The sequence below is a fragment of the Juglans regia genome, chromosome 15, assembly GCF_001411555.2.
Source record: "Juglans regia cultivar Chandler chromosome 15, Walnut 2.0, whole genome shotgun sequence".
In the NCBI taxonomy this organism is placed as follows: domain Eukaryota; kingdom Viridiplantae; phylum Streptophyta; class Magnoliopsida; order Fagales; family Juglandaceae; genus Juglans; species Juglans regia.
In genome coordinates, this window is record NC_049915.1 from 8,216,354 (window position 1) to 8,238,303 (window position 21,950).

Here is a 21,950-nt window from a genome sequence, read left to right on the forward strand (position 1 = left end):
ATATGAGAAAAGCTACTTACAACCGGCCTTGCGCAACCTTATGCAACCGGCGCTCCTTTTGATGAGAAATTATCCTCAAACAGACTTCACGTGAATTGTTCTAAGATTCGAAACGTGCGAAAAAGAAAATCGTCAACTCCTCTGTAAGCCCAACACTTCCACCCATTCACCTCTGCACAAAGCAACTCCACGCTACTGCCAAAGTCGTGAGCGGCCCCATGCAGTGCACCCAACTCTACAACCGTGCACCTGCATCCACACGAAGCCAAGAACCACTCAAAGCACCGCACGTCCTCTCGGTGTTAACCAACACCCCCACCGTTTGAATCTGCGTAGCCCAAGCCACTGCCAAACGCTACACTGCTCCACACACGGCAGCACCACCACTCTATATCGTTTCTGCAATTGGCAAGATAGGTTTGTGTCCTTTTCTTCCTATAACGGCACCATGCAAACTTACTTAGGAGTTAATTGGTTTAACTTTCTACTTTTCAGAGGGTTCTCCGAAATTTTCATGGGTGGTTTCAGGTAGCAGTCATAGTGCTCACTTGATGGAGAGTGACATCATAGAAATCTGCCACATGTTAGAGCCCAGATTGTGGATGAAATTACTTATATCTAGTTGGTACAAAAGGGTTGTCGACATAAATATCTTGGCAAAAAAATATTATTATATGCACACATCATACAAAAGGTATTAGGGGTATCGTGGCATTAAGTTATAGAGTTTGGGTCAATTAAAATGTCTGCTGTAGCACGACCCCAAATAAGCGAAAAGAAACAAACGAACAAAAAAGAAACGAAAAGCAACCGAAGTTTTGCAGAGAATCGGAAGACTGTATCTTGTTAGACGTAACCTTGACTATCAGAAGCTTCAGGTCCTCGACAAAAGCTCGGGTAGGATCCATGGCACTGGGTCGAGTAAGAATACGGCGGGCGACTTAAAGAAGAGCTACCATGCACCAAGAGAGGCGCGATGGGCTTTCGTTTTTCGCAGTGATTGCTTAATGTATGAAAACTAGAAGCCGTGAAGGAGTTGACTTGGAGACTTTTTTCCCACGTTTCAAATCTTAGAATAATTCACGTGAAGTCTGTTTGGGGGTAATTTCTCATCAATAGGAGCGCCGGTTGCATAAAGTTGCTCAAGGCCCGTTGTAAGTAGCTTTTCTCTAAAAATATAGACCTCAACAATACAATTAAAAGCCTAACATTAATTCAAATCTCTCCACATAATGTAGTAACCTCGTACAAGTAACATAATAAACTCTCCAAAGTTCATGGTCTTTAATCTCATACTTGATTCATGAAGATATTCAACTCGTGATTTTTAAAAATTTATAGTTTAGAAAATCCTAAAAAACCTAAAGTCCATAGCCACATGATTCAAGTCCTAATTGATCTCAAGTTAAGTGATTTCTAAAAATTTATAGTTTAGAAAATCCTAAAAAACCTAAAGTCCATAGCCACATGATTCAAGTCCTAATTGATCTCAAGTTAACTAATTTCCAAACTCCACGAAATATACTCTCAAACCATCATATTATCAAAACCATGTTTCCGCTGCACACTCTAATGATTTTTCCAAAATGTTTAAGACTAAGAATCATCCATTTCAATACCTACTAAGATGACTCTCACCACTATTTGATAGCATCCGACTTCCTGTCGCCAAAATATGCAAAGTCTATAACTTTACATCTGAAAATAATTGTAGCTTAAAGTTTGCAAAATCTAGCCTTAACTTTCAACCTAATCATCCCTTGTAGTCCGAAAATATCTACACCTCAAATCTAAAAAGCATTTCCTAAAGCCACAAATTTCCAAAACCTCATATGTTATAAAAATAAATAAATAAATAAAACGAAGCATTTCGTAAAATCTAGAAACTCTAAAACCTCAAGTTTTGGAGCCTACAGAATTCTAAAACCTTAGATCATAAAAAATCATTTTTTTTTTTTTTGAATCTTGAAACCTCAGAGTTCCAACATCTCAATCCATAAAGTCAACAAAATCTCAAACCTTAAGTATCCATATAATCATCTCTAAATCCTCAAATTTCTATACCTCAAATCTGAAGTTACTTCTTAAACCCATAAATATCTGCAACCTCATATGTTATAGTCTGCAGAACTTCAAACCTAGCTCTGATACCAATTGTAACACCTCAGTCCCAGATGGATTGGAGAGTTACTCATTGTCACTCATAATTATTTTTCAACCATATAGTTATAGACTCTAAAGTTTTCAATGGCACGTACAACTTACTGTTTCAAATCAACTACTCCAATAAGATTAATCTAAATACCACAAAAGTCTCAAATTTAACATCAACCCTCCAAGATACCAAGTCAACAGATCAAAACAGAACTATAAAATAAAATCTCCAATAACCAAAATACCATCTTTGTACTTAATCCACTATGCTCACGTCGTCTTATACATGATTTCTAGTCTTGATCCCAGTTGTACAATAAAAAATATCTAAAAAATGTTATGGAGATAAGAGGTGAGTTATCAACAACTCAATAAGCAAAGAAAATATATTACTATGTAAATATGAGCCTTTTTAGAAAGTTTGGTATGCAGAAACAAAACATTTAATTTTTATATGTAGATCTCATAAATGTGTTATCAGAAAATCAGAGTGACTTTTCAATCTTTTCATACTCAAAAACTAACTGTTCATATTCAAATATTCTTTTCGTATTCAAAGACCCTTTTCATAATCAAAAACACTTTGTTCATATTCAAAAAATAACTGTTCATAATCAAAAACACTTTGTTCATATTAAAAAATAAACTGTTTATAATCAAAAACACTTTGGAATAGCATAACTAAACATCTTCATCTTTTTATATCATATCGTATCGTATCATATCATGTCATGTCATGTCACCATATCATATCATATATCATGTTTAACCATCGTGGTAGGGTTGTGTTATCCCGATGGTCAAACCTGACAGTATTATATTGTGAAACTTTCATTTATTCATTCTAGGAATCCCGAGTGTGCAGACATGAAAGAACATATAAAAGACCAATTTGCTTACAAAGTGAGTTCATTCATATCATATCATATCATGTTGGTACCAACCATATCACATGAACCAGTATTATCATATCAAAACCAGAATCAGAATCAGAATAAAAACAGATAAATCATGCCAAAAGTTTTTCAAATGTATATCATATCAAATCACGTGCTGAACATATTCATATCATCTCCATATGATAAAAAATAGATCCAAATTATTTTCATATCACATGTACAAAAATTCTCAGATATCATATTCGCTCTTTTGAACATTTCAAAAACTTGTCAAATATTTCTCATGTCTACACTATTCATGTTAAAAACATTTATTTTCTCTTTCATATATATTTCATGAGTAAATGAAAAACATATACTGGGGTTGTTTTTCACCTTTTCTTTTTAAAACAACATGCATATTTTTACAAATCAACATGAGTTCACTTCTTTTTATACAAATCTAGTATAAGAACCCCGTTTACCTAGACTATTTAACTTTTCTAAATCTTTCCACAATCAAGCCGAATGAATACCAATCATCACCTATACGGAATACCAACGTTACTAAACTTCTAAAATGACTGCTAAAACCCTCCATCTACTTAAAGTCATACTACAGAAAATAGCTTTGATAACTATTTAGTTATCAGAAACCTAATAAATACTATTATCACTAAAAATAATCTTAACTTATCATAATATAACTTTATCAAATATGGCAAAACATCTTAAATTCATTTTTAAAATTCAACTTAATCATATTTAAAACTCATATCTCTATAAAATATTATTAAAACAATAATTTAATACTGCCAACATATAATCTAGTAGGAAATCATAAATTTCTTACGCAATAGTAATTCATAAAATATTCTTAATAATACTTATATTAAAAATCATCGTAAATTACTAATCATATCTAATTTAAAACTATCCAATATTTATTTCATATAATAGGCTTAAAGTGTTTAAAAATAAAAGTTTAAACATTTACAATTTACTACCAACATCAAATTATAAAATTAATACCAGATAATATAATTAAAGTCTTTAAATATTTTCTATGAAATCAAGTTTATAGATAACATTTTTATCCCAAAGAGACCATGCCTAATTTTTTTTTTTTAAAAAAAGTACAAAACAAAATTTAAATTAAAAATAATACATTAGTCTCTTAATAATAATAAAGTTCATTAAAAATCGTTAAAGTAGTTTTTTTTTTTTTTTTTTTTTTGTAAACTACAACAAATCCTATTTAAAAAATCAAACTCATATGAAATCAACATATTTAAAAATATAATTTTTGAAACAAGGTATAACGGTCAACGAGGCTACTAGTACTACGGGCAGCAGATAAATTAGTAAGTCCAAAATATGATATCTACCATAGATTAAAAATAAGGGTAAAAACGTAAGCACGTATTTATTCTAACTTGAAAGACATGCATGAGTTTTACGTAGAATGCAAAACCAACGGGCTGTGGACGGCGAACTCATTAAGAGAAATGGCCAGGGACGACGAAAGAGGTGGCTGAACTAGATCGACGGTATACGGCGCAGCTGAAGAGCACCGAGAGAGAAAGAGAGAAGATGTTAGTCTCGGCACAGAGAGAGTTTGATGTTGGTAGCAAGAGAGAGTGAGATACCCGAGAGAGAACTACACAGTTTCAGTCGCTTGAGGCACTGCATGGGCTGAACTCCGATCCTTGCTGGCTTTCTTCATGGTGGCTCTGGGGTGGAGCAATGGTGGTTTGCCATGATGGCACGGCGGCATAAGCGGATAAACAGCCCCAACGATGCTCTGTTTTTGGTGCATGAAACAGGGGCTTTTCTGGTTTAAAATTTATTGTGGGTGGTGCAAGTCCGTGGGGTGGTTTTCGTCGGTTTGCCGTATATTGTTCCCATGGTGGTCCCCGGTGGAATTGGGGTTTTTGGGAAACATACACAAAAAGGAAAGAAAACTGAGACCAACCATGCAACAGAGACGTCCATCTCACCGTGAGTGGAGGAGCGGCGCGAAGAACTGGGAGGTGGCAGAGATTACGTCAGCGAGGTGGCAGCTGAACACTGAGAGAGAAAGTGATGAGAGAGAGACCAACTAATGAGAGAGAGAGAGAGAGAGAGAGAGAGAGAGAGAGAGAGAGAGAGAGAGAGAGAAATTACAGGAGGGAAGAAAGCACGGCGTGAGGGAGAGGGGGACCTCACCGTGAAATCGTGAGAGGCATATATACGACGGACTGTGGGTACCGGAAAGTCTTTGGTGGCGGTTTCTATGGGATCCGACGTGTGGAGGCGCTAGCCACGTCATTTGCTTCGCCGGCGTGCCACGGGGCTGAAAATGAGACGTGAGGGGGAGGTTTTGTTGTTCTGTTTATTGAGTAAAACAGGTGAATGACTTCTCGTGGTTCCCGGTGGTTGGCTTCGTGAGTATGGTTCAGGTACGGTGGTTCGCGTCGTGGCTGTGGTGAATTGAGGAGGTGCAGAGAGTAAGCTTTATACTCTGTTTTGGGTGTATGAAAACAGGGGTGAGAAACTAATGTGAGGGAGAGGGAGAAGGAAGTCCGAGCAATGTGCCGGTTAAGAAAAAATTAGAGATATGGTGAGAAATGAAATAAACTGAGTGGGAAGAGAAACGGTCAAGAGAAATAAGGCACACGGGGAATAGAGAGCGAATGTGCATATCAGAAACAATAAATAAAAGAAGGAAAAATTTTATTGCAAGCAAGTTTGTGCACTGATGTGAGGGAGAGAACGAAGATTTGGAACCGAAATAGCGTGGGGGGGTTTACTGGTGTTGTGGCTGCGTAAAAACAGGGAGAAATGGGGAAATAAATATGGAAAAGGGAGATCAACATGCATGGGGCATGCACGTGTGCAGTGCTTTCTACTTTAACCTACGGGCTTTGGGTCCATTCCGAGAAAAATTAGGTCTATGTCTTGATGGTATATATATGAACTTAAAAAATAAATAAAATAAAATAAATTGAATATGAGCTTCGTGTTGAGCTCGAGCGTTGCAATGATAGCATTGCAAAAATATTTTTCTAACAAAAGTCAATCATTGTAAATATTATTTTGCAAATATATTCCAAGGGCGGCTCTATAGCCACCGCTCTCAATCTGTCGAGAGTCACATATAGTGTAAAATATAGTATTTTTTTATTTTATTTTTTTATATATGTATTTTTTTAACACTATAAAATATTTTTTAAAAAAATAAAAAAAATTATAATATCATTAAAAAATATTTACTTAATTATAAAGTAAAAAAAAAATTAAAAAAATTAAAAAAAAATACAGCGAGACCAGAAGCGGTGAGAGTAACATTACTCATATTCCAATTGCAATGAGATAAAGACGTTGCAACATTACTAATTGCAACAAAAGTAAATTCGTTGCAAATATATTTCTAGCTTATATTTTATTGCAAATGATTTTGGATTATTGCAAACAAGTTAAATGATTTGTGTCGTTAATGTTTATAATTATGCTAAATACTATGATTGTGAACCAGGTCGTATGAAAGAACAAGTCCTTCCAATAAGCCCTACGTACCCATATTATTGCATTTAATTCAACTACTGGTTTTTTAGGATGGTTTCATATGCATATACATGATATAATGTAGTACATTTTATTGCACTATACATGTACTTGCATAAGACCTCTTACTTATCAATATTACATGATTACAATATTCCTCCAAACATTTTTAGACTTTAACACATTTTTGCACAAGGACATCAATTTATTTGTCACAACTATGCACCATAAGTTGAGTTTAAGTTTATCACTGAATTTCATTTCATGATAAATAATAGCTCATTTGTTTTTTTTTTTAATGAGTTTAATTTTAATTGCGAGATATTTAATTTTGAAAAATAGACAATTTATATTAATTCTTATAATTTTATCTACAAATTTTGATAAACCGTCTTTAGGTTTGTGCAAATATCTTTATATAATTTAAACATACATCAATAGGTATAAAAATATATAAGGCTATAAACGATATTTGTTAAGACTAAAATAATATGTATGATATTATTAATCTAGTTTCCTTTTAGGCTTTTAAATACTCTTTTTTAAGGGAATAATTTCATTAATCACCATATTATAACAAAGAAAGAATAAATGAAGGAGGATCCTCCATGTCGACTACATCATCCGATCTAAGAAGTGCATCTTGTGCTCAAACATGAGCAACTACATTGATGTCTCTTTTAACATGTTAAGCATACCAGTGAGTGTAGTGAAGTAGCTATTGTTTGATGTCACTAACAATCATTCCTGGACAAGACCAAGAATCCTCATCCTTATTTATAGCCTGAATTACTTGTAGCGTCTTTCCCTCCAGGTTGATTTGGTGAAGTCCCAAATGAATACCAAATTTAGTAGCTTCAAGAGCTCCACTTGCTTCTACCAGTAGTGGGTCAGGGAGCATAGACTTACTCATTCTCATTGTAGCAATAACAGAGTCATGATGGTCTCTCACTATGATACCAATGCCAACCCTGTAGTTTAACCTATCAATAGCACCATCCCAATTGATTTTGAAGATGTTCTCGGGGGGAGGAGACCACTCTTGATTCACTGACTTGGGCTTATCCTTCTGCTTATCTGACATAGTACTAATAGACTTCAAGCTTTCTAAGTTCTCTTCAGCCTACTTCACCACTGTATTAGGGTGCAGAAACGTTTGCTTAAACACAAGATTATTCCTCCTATGCCAAATTCTTCTAGATATCACCGCAAATTCCTCCACTAATTCATTCTCTGCATGGCTGCACATCTCCTCAAAAAGTTCCTGAAAACACAGCTTCAAATAAGATCTTTTTTGCGTTCTTTTGGAGCATCGGCTCCACACATCTTGAGCTGTAAGACAGCTCCACAATATGTGGCCAACTGATTCCTTTCCCTCTAAATAGATAGGGCAATTTGTCTTTTCCACAACCTTCCTCTTAAACAAATTCAGATTGGTACGAAGACCTTCTTTGCATGCCCTCCACAGAAAAGTTTTTTCTACTGAAGTAATGTTCAACTTCCAAATTGCAGTCACATTTTGCTTCCACCCACACTAGTAGACGTTTGGTGGCCCTTAGATTGCTTGAGTAGATCCTTGTGTAAATGATAAGTACTTCTGACTATAAATTTGCCATTTGAGGTACCTTTTCACATTAATCGGTCAGGCATATAGCTACAACTTAGAGGGATACACTTAATGATTGCTACTTCCTCATTAGAGAAAATTTCATCAATAAGGGTTGAACTCCACTGCTTGGTATCAAGATCAATAAGTTCTTGCACTGTTGCATTGTCCTCTAACACCTTAACTACACTTTGAACTCTTGCAGTGATGGATTGAGGGAGCCATTTGTCCTTCCATATTTTCACCTCTCTGCCATTTCCTATCCTCCACATTGTGCCTTTTTCTAGTAAATGTCTAGCAGTCATAATACTCCTCAAAGATGGTTTGCTGCCCAATTTAGCTTGAAATAATGGGACCTACTGGAAGTATTTCAACTTAAGGACTTGAGCTGCTAGAGACTGAGGATATTGTAAAATGTGCCATCCCTGCTTAGCAAGTATGGCTAAGTTGAAGCTCTCAAGATCTCTAAAACCCAGCCTCCAACTGACTTTGCTTTCCCCAAGTGCTCCATGAGATCCAATGAACTTTCTTCTCTTGATCATACTATCCCCACCAATAGTTGTGAATAAGACCATTGATGTTTCTAAGCAGACTGCAAGGGAGTTTAAAAAATCCCATACAGTATATAGGGAGAGCTTGCACCACTGATTTTAGAAGGATTTTCTTCCCTGCTTGAGAAAGAGATTTGACTTTGTTGCTGCTTATCCTGCTCTTTATGCTATCAAGAATGCTTCTAAAAGAACTCAATCTAGATCTTTCCACCAATGCTGGCAAGCCAAGATATTTCTCATAAGGCATAGATGATCTCACTCCAGCTATCTTCATAATCATTTCTTGAATGTCCCTTGGAGTTTCCTGCTAAAGTGAAGAGAAGTTTTATCCTTGTTTAATCCCTAACCAGAGGCTGTTTCTGATAAGCAAATAGTACAGTTTACTCCACTCAAGAGAGTTTGCTTTACATAATAGCAAATAGCCATCTGTAAAAAAATAGATGGTTTATGTGTAGCTTGCCATGAGATATTGGAATACCTATAATAGCTCCTTTATTTTCAACATGGTTTAACAATGAGCTCAGTACTTCAGAACACAAAATGAAGAGATATGGGGATAGATGATCACCTTGTCTAAGCCTTCAAGAAGTTTAAAAGCCACCTGAGGTGCTCCATTTATCAAAGAGTATATGACACAGATTCTATACAAGTCATCACCAACTCAACCCACCTCTTAGGGAAGGCCCAACTTGACCATCACAGTTTTGAGAAATCTCCATTCAATACGATCATAAGCCTTACTCATGTCCAGCTTAAGAGCCATATGTCTCTCCTTACCTCTCAGCTTACTATTAAGCCACAATCACATTATCATATATTAGTCTACTAGGGACAAATGCAGATTGGGTAGGAGATATGATACCTGGTAAAATCTTAAAATCTTCTTTAGTTTGTTTGCTATTGTCTTATAAATGATTTTATAGAGGACATTACACAAACTTATTGATATGAAATCTGTCACTTTGGAAGGAGCTTTCACCTTTGGAATAAGAGCTATGTGAGTCACATTAATCTCAATAAGCAACCTATCTAAAGTAGCAGCACTAACCTCTTTGCTGATTGATTGCTAATGATGTTGATAGAAAATAGGAGGAAAACCATCAGGACCAGGGGAGCTAAGAGGATTCATCTGGAAAATGGTCTCTTCAACTTCCTGGTATGTAAATTTCTTTGAAAGGAGACTGATCATCTCAACATTTACTCTAGGCTCCAAGTTCTCTAATCACTCAACTATACCTGAAGAATGAGATGTAGAAAACAGATCCTAGAAATAGCTTTGAAATTAAGCTACAATTCCCTCTTGAGATGCAGCATCATTGCCACAGTTATCCTTAATGCTCTTAATGGTGTTAGTCTTCCTACGTTGGTTTGCACATTGGTGGAAAAACTTAGTGTTTCTAGCCCCTTCCTTCAGCTATTTTTGTTTTGCCCTTTGTTTCCACCTAATATCCTCTTCTTCAAGATGCTTATCAACCTCCTTTTGTAACACCTAGATATAACTTCCCTGATCCCCAACGTTGTCCTTTTGTAAATTAGAAATCTGTTATAGCGTGGAATTAATCACTTTTTTTTTTTTTAATTCACATAGCTCACTTTACTCCACTCCTTAAGTTTTGACTTGCACCTGATTAGGCTTTCCACAATCATCTTCAGCTTATAAATAGTCAACTCACAAACTGTGGGAACTAGTCTTCACCAGAAGATGAAGCAAACGAACTGTTCGAGGGTTCTCAAGCCCTCGGCAGTTCCAACTTAAGCAATTCATTGGTTGTTGGTGGTGGCTGCTCTAGCGATGTTGAGCAGCCACCACCAACTCATCCTGCTGCAACTTCTTACCAACTAAGGACAATGTTTTAGGTTTTTTTATTAAACCTCCTTCACTACCAGAGAATCCACTTGTGCTACCACCCAATCGTTTGCTTGAATTAGAGATACAATTCATCTCAGAAGCCATCTGGTCTGCAGAAGTTGAAGTACTTGTCTTGGGCTCTCCTCTTCCACTTGGTCTATTTTTTTGTCTGGGCCATTGAGCAATAGAGTGAGGAACTAGTCCAGAGAATTTGCGTGGCTGACAATAGACAGGCCTGAATCAATGGACTCAATTTTGGCTAGGATGTCCAGTTGTAACTGATCCTTTATCTCCACAGTTGCCTCTACATCCATAGTAATATCCCCCCAATTATGCAATCTTTCCTTCTATAAATCTTACCCATTTATAATTGAATCCTGAGATAAAAGTAATAGGAGTCAACTCTACATCCTTACAGGCCTTACTAGGCAACTTTTCCAACGGTGCAGCTTTCCTTATATATTTCTTTGGTTCTTGAATTTCAAGGATACCATCCTTTTGTACCATTGGGACCTCAGGAAATTTAGGCATGTCAGCAGTTGTTTCCTTTTTTATCTCCTCCCTTGAGCTCCTGCTCTGACGGCCCTATGGTGGTGGTGGATCAAAAACTCCATCGTACCTTTTTGTAACTTGACCACTAGCTTTTGTAGGATTAGCCCGCAACCAAGGGCCATATTGACTCTTACCAACTGACTTATTGCTGTCTTGATTGACTCTAGGACAAGGATGAACATGTTTAATGACCCCATACTGGAAGCAAAAGGAGGGGAGACATTCATACTTGAAAGGAATCCATAAATGTTTCTGGTCTATTGATAACAATCTCCCTCTTACTAATGGCTTAGTAATGTCTATCTCCACCTTCATCCAAAGGAATTTATCCCAGCCAATGCCTATTTCACCTGTCTCGACCTCCACCACCTGACCTATACTAGATCCAATTTTGATACCTACCTCTTCTGTCATGCTAGCAAGTGGCATATTGTATGCTTGAATCCAAAGAGGTTCTATGGTAAATGAGATATCCTTAGAGGGGTGTGACTATCGAACTCTTGCAAGTTTATAAGCATTCTATCAAAAAACCTGGCTTGCCTTTCATCACTTTTGTCTTATCTCAATCATATTGGAACTCCAACAAGACCCGGTTATCACCAATATCTTTAAACTGAATCCAACCTTCTGGTTTCCATATTTTTGTCATGGTTGTCCTGAAGGCCTTTTTGTTGATCACCTTATCAGAAACAATCAGACAAAGTTTACCTTTTGCTAAAATTTTGTCTATAGAGCTATGATCCAGAACAACTGTCTACTTTTCTTGATCCATTAGCCTGGAACCTTCGCAGAGTCTATGTAGTTCTTCCTCCATCCTACCTTCTTCAAACATAAGTAATGTTACATACAGTCGTGAAGTGTGTAATCACAATGTAATCGTTTTAAAAAAAATTAGGATATACTCATATAATATAATTCATATAAAACTTGGTTCAATTCGTATAAGTTGCATAAAAAATTGAATAATTTTGTATTTATTATAATCTTTATATATTATTCTTAACTACTTTACAATAACAATATCTCAACTATTTAAAATCCTAATTAAGTCCTCTCCTTCTCTAAGGGGTGAGGTGTTGTCTCTTAGACTATGTTTAAAAAGTAATGTTATATGCAGTCGTAAAGTGCATAACCAAAGCGTAATCGTTTTGAAAAAAAATGGGATCTTTTGTTAAAAAAATAATTTTTTTTATATTGATCTTATATTTACTCACTTTTTTCAAAAAAATTGTGTAGCGTTTGCGCATTTCAAAACTGCAAATATCATTTTTATATTTTTTAATAAGTTCTTTTATTTATCATCCTTACATCACACACCTATTAAGAGAAAAAATAAAAAATAAATGAAAATGGAAATCAAGTATGTAGTATAGGGATGAAAGTCTTTAGTTTTTTTTTTTTTAAAAAAAAATTAATAACAGGAATTCCTCAGACTCCATCAGGCGGCTACCAGCGAGCCTACCACTGAGAGAAACCCTCGCCCTCAACGTTTGCCCACGCTCAATTCATTTCTCAAAGCCCCGACGGTCGGGTCGGCGCCTTCCGGCTTTTAACATACTCTACTTCCGGTAAAGCTTTAGTCTTGGGTTCTGCCACATCTCTTTATTCTCCTCTGTTTCTTTTGTCTCTACAGGCTTAATAAGGTCTGTGTTTGTTTCTCGGGAAAGTAAAGGGAAATGCCGAAAAATGGATTTCTGGAAAATGGGTTTTCCTTCTCGGTCACGTTCTATGCATTCTAATTGGTAACCATTTTAGTTTTTAATGTTTTTTCTAATTTATTTGCTCCCTGGTATTTAGTCTTGCAAGTGGAGATTATCGTTGATCAGCTGCTATTGGAGTTTTCTTCTCTCTGTGAGACATGAACGTTTGGAAGTTTGTTTATGGGAAAACAGTTGTCAATCTATCGAGATACAATGGGAAGTTTCCACCTCCATGCCGACCTTATGTTTGTAGAAATGCCCGCTTGAGTACTGCGCCGTCTACTTCATTTAATTCACCAATAAGTCCTGGCTCTAAGCCTGTTCAGAAATCTGGTTTCCCAGAACCCGTTTCGTCTTACTGTAGATACATTCACTCTACCAATGGAGCTGCAATGAGTAACTCGGGTGGTGACTTGAAACTCAATTCTGAGGAATCTGGGGAGGATGATGGGACTATGAATGAATTCTTGTCCCGATTTGTCTGGATAATGCGTGGCAAGCTCGCTGAAGCTTACCCAGACTGTGATAAACAGACAATTGATGGAATGCTTCTGATCATCGTTGGGAAAGTTGCATCAGAGATGGAAAAGGGTGGTCTTGAGCAGATGCTTGGTGCCGCAGCAGCCACTCCTTCACAGGATTTTAGTGAGGATTTGTGGAAAACAGTTTGGGAAGTTAGTAATATGGTTTTGAATGATATGAAAAAGGAGAAGCAAAAGGAAAAAATGAAGGGTTTTCTGCAATCTGAAGAAGTTAAGGAAATGTGCAGGTTTGCTGGTGAAGTTGGTATTCGTGGGGATATGCTGAGAGAGCTTAGATTCAAATGGGCTCGTGAGAAAATGGAGGAAAGTGAGTTTTATGACAGTTTGGAGCGCATGAGAGGAGAAGCACAAGCCCAAGATAAAGAGGAGAAAGCAGAGGGCAAGCTAACTGAAATAATGGGTGATGAGGCTCCTGTGACCGAGGAGGGGCCTAAGGTTGTTACTCTTCCTAAGAGACAAGGGAAGATAAGGTACAAGATTTATGGTCTTGATCTCTCTGATCCAAAGTGGGCTGAGGTGGCTGATAAAATTCATGAGAGTGGGGATGTAATTTGGCCTCAGGAACCAAAGCCAATATCTGGGAAATGCAAATTGGTTACTGAGAAGATTCTCTCACTGAACGAGGAGGATGATCCATCTCCCCTATTGGCTGAATGGTTGGAACTTCTTCAACCAAGCAGAATTGACTGGATCACTTTGCTTGACAGATTGAAAGAACGGAATGCTAGTTTATATTTTAAGGTCTGCTGCCTTATTTCACCTTTCTTCTTAGTGTCAAGAAATTTTGCAATACTGGATTTTAACTTATTCCTTTTGTTTTCTTGGCTAAAATTTAAATTGCAATGTAAAGAGAATCAAGATTTGTTTACAACCCCAAGGGATTGGCCCAAGTGATGAAGGCCTTGGTCTTGGAGTATCACTTTCTTCAAGGTCCAAGGTTCAACACCTCATGGGTACAAACAATCTTTTAGGGCCACACCCCCTGTTGAAAAGCCAGCGATTTAACCAATTTCGTATAGGGAAATTTCCGAGAGTACGGTGCATGGGACTAGAGTTTACTCTACATGGGTGGGTCCGAAGGGTCCTACCTTGGAGAGGTCCCCAAACTTGTTCGTAATAACTTTCAAAAGCTTTTGAAATGCCCGTAACTTGCAAGATGTCAATGTTCAACATTTTCTGTTCATCTTTATTTTGGTAGTTTTTTTATTTTAATAAAAAACTGCATATTAGCTTCGAATGTCAGTTGCTTTTAGTCCAGCATCATGAGTTTTCTCTTCTCATCATCCATTCAAATCATGCTCACCAACAGCACCATTCTCATTGTGTCTTTTGGAGTGATCAACTCTATTATCTTGTTGCAATGCGGAGAGTAACGTCACTTGGATGATAATGCACAATGGATGCTGTGTCTTGTGATAAATTATGCATCTCGTTGACTTAGAATATGGTTCCAGGATATGTAATTTTTTCTAGTTTTTAATTGTTGAACGCAACTCCCTCCAGATGAATGAGACTTGAATGTGGGTGTGGAAAATTCTTCATGATCGTTCTTCTGAAAGGATCTCATAATGTGCTCCCATTTGTATCCTGTTATGTTTTGGCATGTTTCTGGTCTCTCTTGGTTTTATTGATCCTCAAAAGTATAAAATTTCCTAGCTTCCTGGACACTTTGGCTCTTAGAATGAGGGAAATGTACAGATATAGGTACAGAGGAGAGCTAATTACTTTTTTAATCAAGCTGCTTCTTGTAGAGCTAGCAAATATTTTGTGCTGAATGATGTCATCATTTGAAGCAATGGATCCATAGAAGCATGGAAATCTATTGCATTGGAAACAAGAATGAAGTGGGTCTCAATGTACGCCTCTGATACTCTTTCAAGGACAAAATTACTAATGTTTGGATGAATGCTTTACACATGCCAATTGTGAAAGTCTAGGAACATACACCTGTATATCTTTTTTGTTTGTTTATGTTATAGAAGCTGCCATTAAATTTGACATCTTCATTTTGTTGACTTGAAATTATTTGTTTTGTAGGTAGCAGAACTAGTACTGGGTGAAAAGTCTTTCCAAGCGAACATCCGTGATTACTCGAAGCTTATTGATGTACATGCCAAAGAGAGCCGCTTAGAAGATGCTGAAAGAATTCTTAAGAGGATGAATGAAAATGGCATTGTACCTGATATTATAACCGCCACAGTTTTGGTTCACATGTACAGCAAGGCAGGCAATCTTGACCGTGCGAAAGAGGCATTTGAAAGTTTGAGGAGTCATGGTTTCCAACCAGACTTGAAGGTTTACAACTCGATGATCATGGCATATGTAAATGCTGGCCAGCCCAAGTTGGGCGAGTCGCTGATGAGGGAGATGGAGGCAAGAGACATCAATCCGACACAGGAAATTTACATTGCATTGCTTCGGTCATTTGCTGAACGTGGAGATGTTGGTGGGGCTGGTCGAATTGCAACCACCATGCAGTTTGCAGGTTTCCAGCCAAGTTTGGAGTCTTGTGCTTTGCTTGTTGAGGCGTATGGGCAAGCAGGTGACCCTGAGCAGGCAAGGAACAACTTTGACTACATGTTTAAAGTTGGGCACAGACCTGATGACAGGTGTACCGCTAGCATGATTGCAGCATATGAGAAGAAGAATTTATTGGATAAGGCTCTCAATCTTTTGTTGCAGCTGGAGAAGGATGGATTTGAGCCCGGAGTTGCAACTTATACTGTTCTTGTGGATTGGTTAGGCAAGTTGCAGCTGGTTAATGAGGCTGAGCAGCTATTGGGCAAGATTGCTGAGCTGGGTGAGGCCCCTCCTTTTAAGGTTCATGTAAGCCTTTGCGACATGTACTCAAGGGCTGGAGTAGAGAAAAAGGCTCTTCAAGCTCTTGGGGTTCTGGAGGCTAAGAAAGAGCAACTGAGGTCGTTTGAATTTGAGAGAATAATTAATGGGCTTATAGCCGGTGGGTTTGTGCAGGATGCTAGAAGGGTATATGGGCTGATGGAAGCCCAGGGTTTTGCAGCATCAGAACCACTTAAGGTGGCCATGATGGCATCTCAAGCTTTAGGTCGGCAGAGACCTATGATGAAATAGAAAACCCAACAATAAGAATGTCCTATAGGTTTAGGAAGCCATGGCACTCTGCATGGCCGGCAGGATGTAATCCATAAAGATGTTTGATTTAACCTTTTTCTCAACTTGACATCTTAGCTTTTTAGAGTTGTGTTTTGCGATTGTTCCCATAGTTGAGTCTTGCCATGGTCCCATCCCAAGTAGTGTAATGCATCTTTTATGCCCCTTTCTGGACCACTAGACACAGAAGACGCATTCTGTCAATTTTGACAGGGATAGGTATTTTATTCTGTAATTCAATTGTTTGCTTTTGGGATGTTCTTGCATCATTATATGCATGAGGGCTCCTTTACCTCTATTTATTCGTGCTAGAAGCTTGCCTCTTCGTTTACTCTGTGGTGAGAACTTGCCCACAATTAAAGTTTGGAAAATCCCAGAGATCTGACTCTCACACCTTTATAATGCTCAGGTTAACAAGTCATTTTGTGTATCTATTTTTCCTTAACGTCGGTTCGTTCACGTAGTCGGCTACACATCCACCACAAAACTGAACAAGTCATTTGTGTAACTCTTGTGATATGCTTGAACACATGGTTTTCGAAAAAAATTCTTCTCTTTTTGGATTATAGCCTTGTTCGTTTTCACAGATGAGATGAGATGAGTTGAAAAATTAAAAATTAAATAAAATATTATCAGAATATGTTTTTTAATATTATTTTTGTTTTGAGATTTAAAAAAGTTGAATTTTATATTTTTTATGTGAAAATTTGAAAAATTTATAATGATTAGATGAGATGAAATGAGTTATAAAAATAAACGACACTTACATTATTTGTAATATGATCGGAAAGTAAAGTTACTATTCATTTTAGATTTTGTCATCTCTAATCAAACTTGATGATTTTAAATGTTTTTATATGTATACTATTTAAATGGATACAAATACTTGAACGTATTATATAAGCAGATGTGACTAGAGATGATAAAAGTTAAAAACGATGCTTCTATTGCAACCCATGATTATCAAGTTGTCATCAACACTGCTTGGTGTGAAACATTAGTAGTCTCCTCTAATGAACTGGTTTAGTTGCTTTAATTCCCCACTTTGCTGCTCCACTACTGCTCTCACAACATCTACAATAGAGATCATGCCAACTATCCTCCCATCTACCACTGGAATATGCCGTATCCGGTTGTCTGCAAAACACCAAGAATATACTTTAATTCCACTGCCTAATTCCCAAACTCTCTTTGGTAATTTGTGGAATATGAGTTATCAATATGACTCTCACCTGTCATAAGCTGCATTGCTTGAAGAATGTTGGTATCAGATGTCACTGTTAATACTTTGTCCTGTTGAAAGACAAGCATTTGAGGCAGGTTTTAGAAAGTAGAGTGGGCAGATTGTATTATTATTCCGTGGAGATTAATACAGAGTACTTGAAGAAAAAAAAGCATGAAATGAACCTTTGCAGTCATTATTTCATCAACTCTTGTGTATATGGGTGATCTTCCTGGTGCGATTATCTTCCTTGAGTAGTCTGCTCGTTCATTGACAATAATCAGAGGAAATTTAATACTAGTAATTTTGGAGTGAGGACTTTTGTATTTGGCCTTGAATTTCAAGAGATATCTGGTTGATAAGTTGGCCCCAGAAATGGAAATTAAGGGGCAGGGTGGAGCATATTTTTTTGGGCAAGTTAAATTTTATTAAGAAAAAGAGTAATACTAGATACAGTCATGGATTGTAGAAGCGCCGCGCATTAAAAAATAGTGAGGTCTACTATTAAAAAATTAATTTTTTCATGTGGGTTCCATATATACTCATTTTTTCTAAAAGGAGTGCACGATACTTGTGCTTTCTATGACTGTAAATATCATTTCTCTATATCCTAAGTACAATAGCAAGGGGGCATACCTCTATAAAAACTATACAGTTGCTATATAAAAAGACTTTTAGTAAAAGCTAAACCAATAACAGACCATGCCAACTACTAGCGAATAGCGAATAGACCCCATGTTTATGCATATCTTTACAAGAGAGAATCGAAAATGATATGCTATACAACCTGTTTTTGATTGAATGAAATTTAACTTTGTGTGATCGTGAGGATTAGATCTGTCTCGTGTTTTGATATTGAATGCGATGAATACTGTCAACTATGAACTTTATTAATGTTTCTTGTGGTTTATATAAAACGGAGAAAGATCTCTTCAAATTCTTGTCTAAATTTAGGGCCTGAAGTAAGAAAGAAATAGACACATGAAATAGGTCTTACAATATGTATTGAAAAATACTTTAGCCACGTATGGATTACACAAAAATAAATCTACAAACTGATGTGTCTTGATGTGGTATGTCATATTGTAAAATTGCTTTTATTATAAAGTAAATCTAACGGATTCTATAAAACCACATCGATATATGGGTTTATTTTATATAATATCTTTGTATTTGTAGCAGTTCTCTATATTATGTAGGTATAACTTTTTTGGATAACTACAAATTCTTAGTAAACATTATAGAGCCGATATCCTATATTTATTTCTCTATCAAATTCAGATAAGCTGAAACTTAAAAGAGAACTTGATCCAAAATAAAACAAGGGCTTAATGATCAATTACCTCTTTCAGTGACGATTCCTGTAAGATGTTTTTCTCCAGGCTTTACCACAACCAGTGACCCAATATCATGGACAGCCATCTGCAATATTAAGGCAACTATTTTAGGATGCATGTACCTTTACATGGAAAAGATCAAAGGTTTCAAAATGCTGAAAATTTTTTTTTATTATTTTTATTTTTATAAAAGAAACTGCATTGATTAATAACGGACATTATAACTTTAACTTGAAACATTCATTAAAAGTCAACTATAACATTAATGGCTCTCTAGTACACAACTGTGACTGATATGGTTTAGTTCATACTGCAAACTTCTCTCAGACCACCTGAGAGACAGCACAACTCTGTCAAAGATAGAGTTAAAACAAATCCCATATTCTGTCTAAGACGGATTAGAAGACACACTCTATAGAAAAAGTCCAAGAGACATACTCTATGGATAGAAGTCCAAGAGACGATGTGTTTTTTTTGTTTTTATTTTTCTAACACAAAAGACGTAATAAAAATTAAAGATATATGAGAAAAAAAAATTATATCTTGAAAAGATATAGATCGTTATTTTCAACCTTGAAAGAAAATGGGGTTAATGAAACTTACATTTTTTACTGCATCAATGACAGCATCATCAGTGTGGCACCACAGCCAGGAACCAGTTTTCTCTCCTCCTTTTGTCATCAGCACCTCTGCTACTGTTACATTCTCCAACCCTTTAAGCTGCTCAGGTGAAGATCTAGAGAAGGTCACACGTCGAAAACGCGAAAATATTTTTCCCAAATCACTTGCTCCTCCATGCACATGTTGCAAATTTGCATCCTTGATTGTTTCCTGGCAAGATCGTACCGCTCTCACAAGTCCTTGCATTCTTCTTTTATACTCTGGATATAAAAAAAATTGAAGTTAATAGTGCCCATGTCTCTTTATTTTCTTTATTTTTTCCCCTTTTAATCAAGCTTGTATTAAAATAAAACAGGAGAACATGAGAGCTGCGGGTGGGAGCTAGACCCCAACAAAAATTCCATTACAGAAATCGCAGTGCATGCAATTAGAGCAACTAAAAATAAACAGGTAATGAATTCAAAAATAACTGGAAACGATGGCTTAAGTTGCAAGTTTGTAATCTAATTGTTGTTGAAATCATCTATTCTGGAGCAGTGCAATCATCTATTTTGGAGTTGTTGAAAGCTATCTCCACATCGTTTTCTCCTAAATCTTCTATCAGGGAAAAGCTTAAACAGAGCAGGATATCTAAAATCAGATAGCCCAAATCAGTAGTGGCTTAGATCGGAGGTACATGCAGCGGTGCCGGCGCATGAGTCTAGTGGAGTGAGATGATCTCTTTCTTATTTTCCCTTAATATATAAATGTTTAATTCTACGTCTGTGTAAATGTCATTTGATCAGATTGTTCATTACCAACATAAGGAGTAACATTAATTTTTGCCTAGCTGATAGAATTAGATGAGACATGGATACTTGAAGGTTGCTTTTGGGTTGGGAGGCATCATTAGGGATGCCCAGCTGATGAGAATAATAGGTGGTTTTATAGGATTTTGCATCTTGGAGGAATGATATATATTAGGCTCTGTTTGAATATAGAAACGGTTTCATCTCATCTCGCCATTATAATTTTTTTAAATTTTTCACACAAAATATAATAAATAATTCAACTTTTTCAAATTTTAAAACAATAATAATATTAAAAAATAATATTCTAATAATATTTTATTCAATCTTCATCTAAAACTATATCGTCTCATCTCGTTATCCAAACGGGCAAATGTGCTCCAATTTTCGTAGAATTCAATCCAACAACTTTTCTTCAAACAATCAGAAAGTCTTAGATGGTGCCATAACCACAAATATAAAAGAAGTAGAGCAAGAAATGCATTGCTTTAAATTTTATTGTACTTTTCTTGTCTTTACAAAGTAAATAACTATATGAACTTTTGAAGAGTGCTCTTAGACCATTTTTAAGAGTTTGTTTGAGGTAGAATTCAAAGAGAAAGAAACAAGTGAATTGGTGAAAAGGTAGCATACCTTGGCTGCAGATCAGAGAAGGAAAGCTTCAAACTAGGTTGGATTAAGTTCTCCTCAGGATGGCAAATGTTTGTAGCCAATCCATGTATGAAATCTCAAACAAAATGACGCAAGAAATTAAGAATATATTGTAAAAAGTACCTCTATTTGTGTTCTTTTCTTGAATGAGTGTGAGAAGGAAGAGGTATTTCAGTTTATATCTACTCTTTTGCAGATGTTTAACTTCTTTGTCAGGTTGCTTCCACAGGTGGTGCATCATGTGGCCGAATGCTTGCTTAATTCCCATGTTTTGCCCTTTCTAGCTTGCTCTATTTCTTCTTGTCTTTCTAGTGTCAGGTTTGCCTAATTTCTTCAGGAGTCAGGACCTCCATCTTTGGGTTTTCGGTTTTGATACTTTGGAATATGTCATATTGTAAAGTTACTTTTATTGTAAATAAATAAAATATCTAACGTATCACATGATGTCACATTAGTTTGTTAGATTACTTTTATAAAATGATCTATTTGTATTTATAAGAACAACACATCAGGCTTCTCAATCTAGCTTTCTTGCTATAAATATTGAAAAAAGATTCCTGTATAAAAAAAGTATATCCCCCATAATAAAAAATAAAAAAAATACATTTTTTTTGTGAGATCTACATTTTTATAAATAGTCTATATAAAACTTATCTATTTAAAATTTATAACTAGCATTACTCCAAAATTTAATTCAAACCTATATTTCTCAAAAAAACTGAGGACGAAGCTTTCCATATTCTCATCCCCCTATCCTCATAAAATAAAACAAAGACAAATGTCTACTCTCGACAAAAGAGGGGAACAAGAACTACCTCTCCAAA

At 36.2% G+C, this 21,950-nt stretch overlaps 2 protein-coding genes across 4 annotated transcripts; one reads left to right on the forward strand and one right to left on the reverse strand.

Annotated features, from left to right (window-relative positions):
- The first annotated feature begins 12,560 nt into the window (after positions 1–12,560).
- Positions 12,561–16,818, forward strand: LOC108991722 (putative pentatricopeptide repeat-containing protein At2g02150). 2 transcript variants are annotated; one of them, XM_018966092.2, is made up of 3 exons: positions 12,561–12,704; positions 12,934–14,119; positions 15,416–16,818. In XM_018966092.2, exons 2-3 carry the CDS (start codon positions 12,995–12,997, stop codon positions 16,466–16,468), a joined length of 2,178 nt encoding a protein of 725 aa, XP_018821637.1. In that variant the 5' UTR covers positions 12,561–12,704; positions 12,934–12,994; the 3' UTR covers positions 16,469–16,818. The 2 variants fall into 2 exon arrangements, with proteins under 2 accessions (XP_018821637.1, XP_035541779.1); XM_035685886.1 differs by lacking the exon at positions 12,561–12,704 and having other exon boundaries at positions 12,724–14,119.
- Positions 16,819–17,362: 544 nt separating this feature from the next.
- On the reverse strand, positions 17,363–21,387 carry LOC108991660 (CBS domain-containing protein CBSX3, mitochondrial-like). 2 transcript variants are annotated; one of them, XM_018965985.2, is made up of 6 exons: positions 21,250–21,387; positions 19,670–19,947; positions 19,073–19,151; positions 17,915–17,988; positions 17,740–17,800; positions 17,363–17,644 (listed from the first exon to the last, which is right to left on the reverse strand). In XM_018965985.2, the coding sequence occupies exons 1-6, from the start codon at positions 21,365–21,367 to the stop codon at positions 17,505–17,507; spliced, it is 750 nt and encodes a 249-aa protein (XP_018821530.2). In that variant the 5' UTR covers positions 21,368–21,387; the 3' UTR covers positions 17,363–17,504. The 2 variants fall into 2 exon arrangements, with proteins under 2 accessions (XP_018821530.2, XP_018821531.1); XM_018965986.2 differs by lacking the exon at positions 21,250–21,387 and adding an exon at positions 21,109–21,240.
- Positions 21,388–21,950: the final 563 nt, after the last annotated feature.

Coding starts and splice junctions, on each gene's coding strand:
- LOC108991722 (XM_018966092.2), top strand. CDS start 12,995: ATGAACGTTTGGAAGTTTGTTTATGGGAAAACAGTTGTCAATCTATCG. Junction 14,120..15,415: donor ATGCTAGTTTATATTTTAAG/GTCTGCTGCCTT, acceptor TTTGTTTTGTAG/GTAGCAGAACTAGTACTGGG.
- LOC108991660 (XM_018965985.2), bottom strand. CDS start 21,367: ATGATGCACCACCTGTGGAAGCAACCTGACAAAGAAGTTAAACATCTG. Junction 19,152..19,669: donor TCATTGATGCAGTAAAAAAT/GTAAGTTTCATT, acceptor TTAATATTGCAG/ATGGCTGTCCATGATATTGG. Junction 17,645..17,739: donor AGCAATGCAGCTTATGACAG/GTGAGAGTCATA, acceptor GGTGTTTTGCAG/ACAACCGGATACGGCATATT.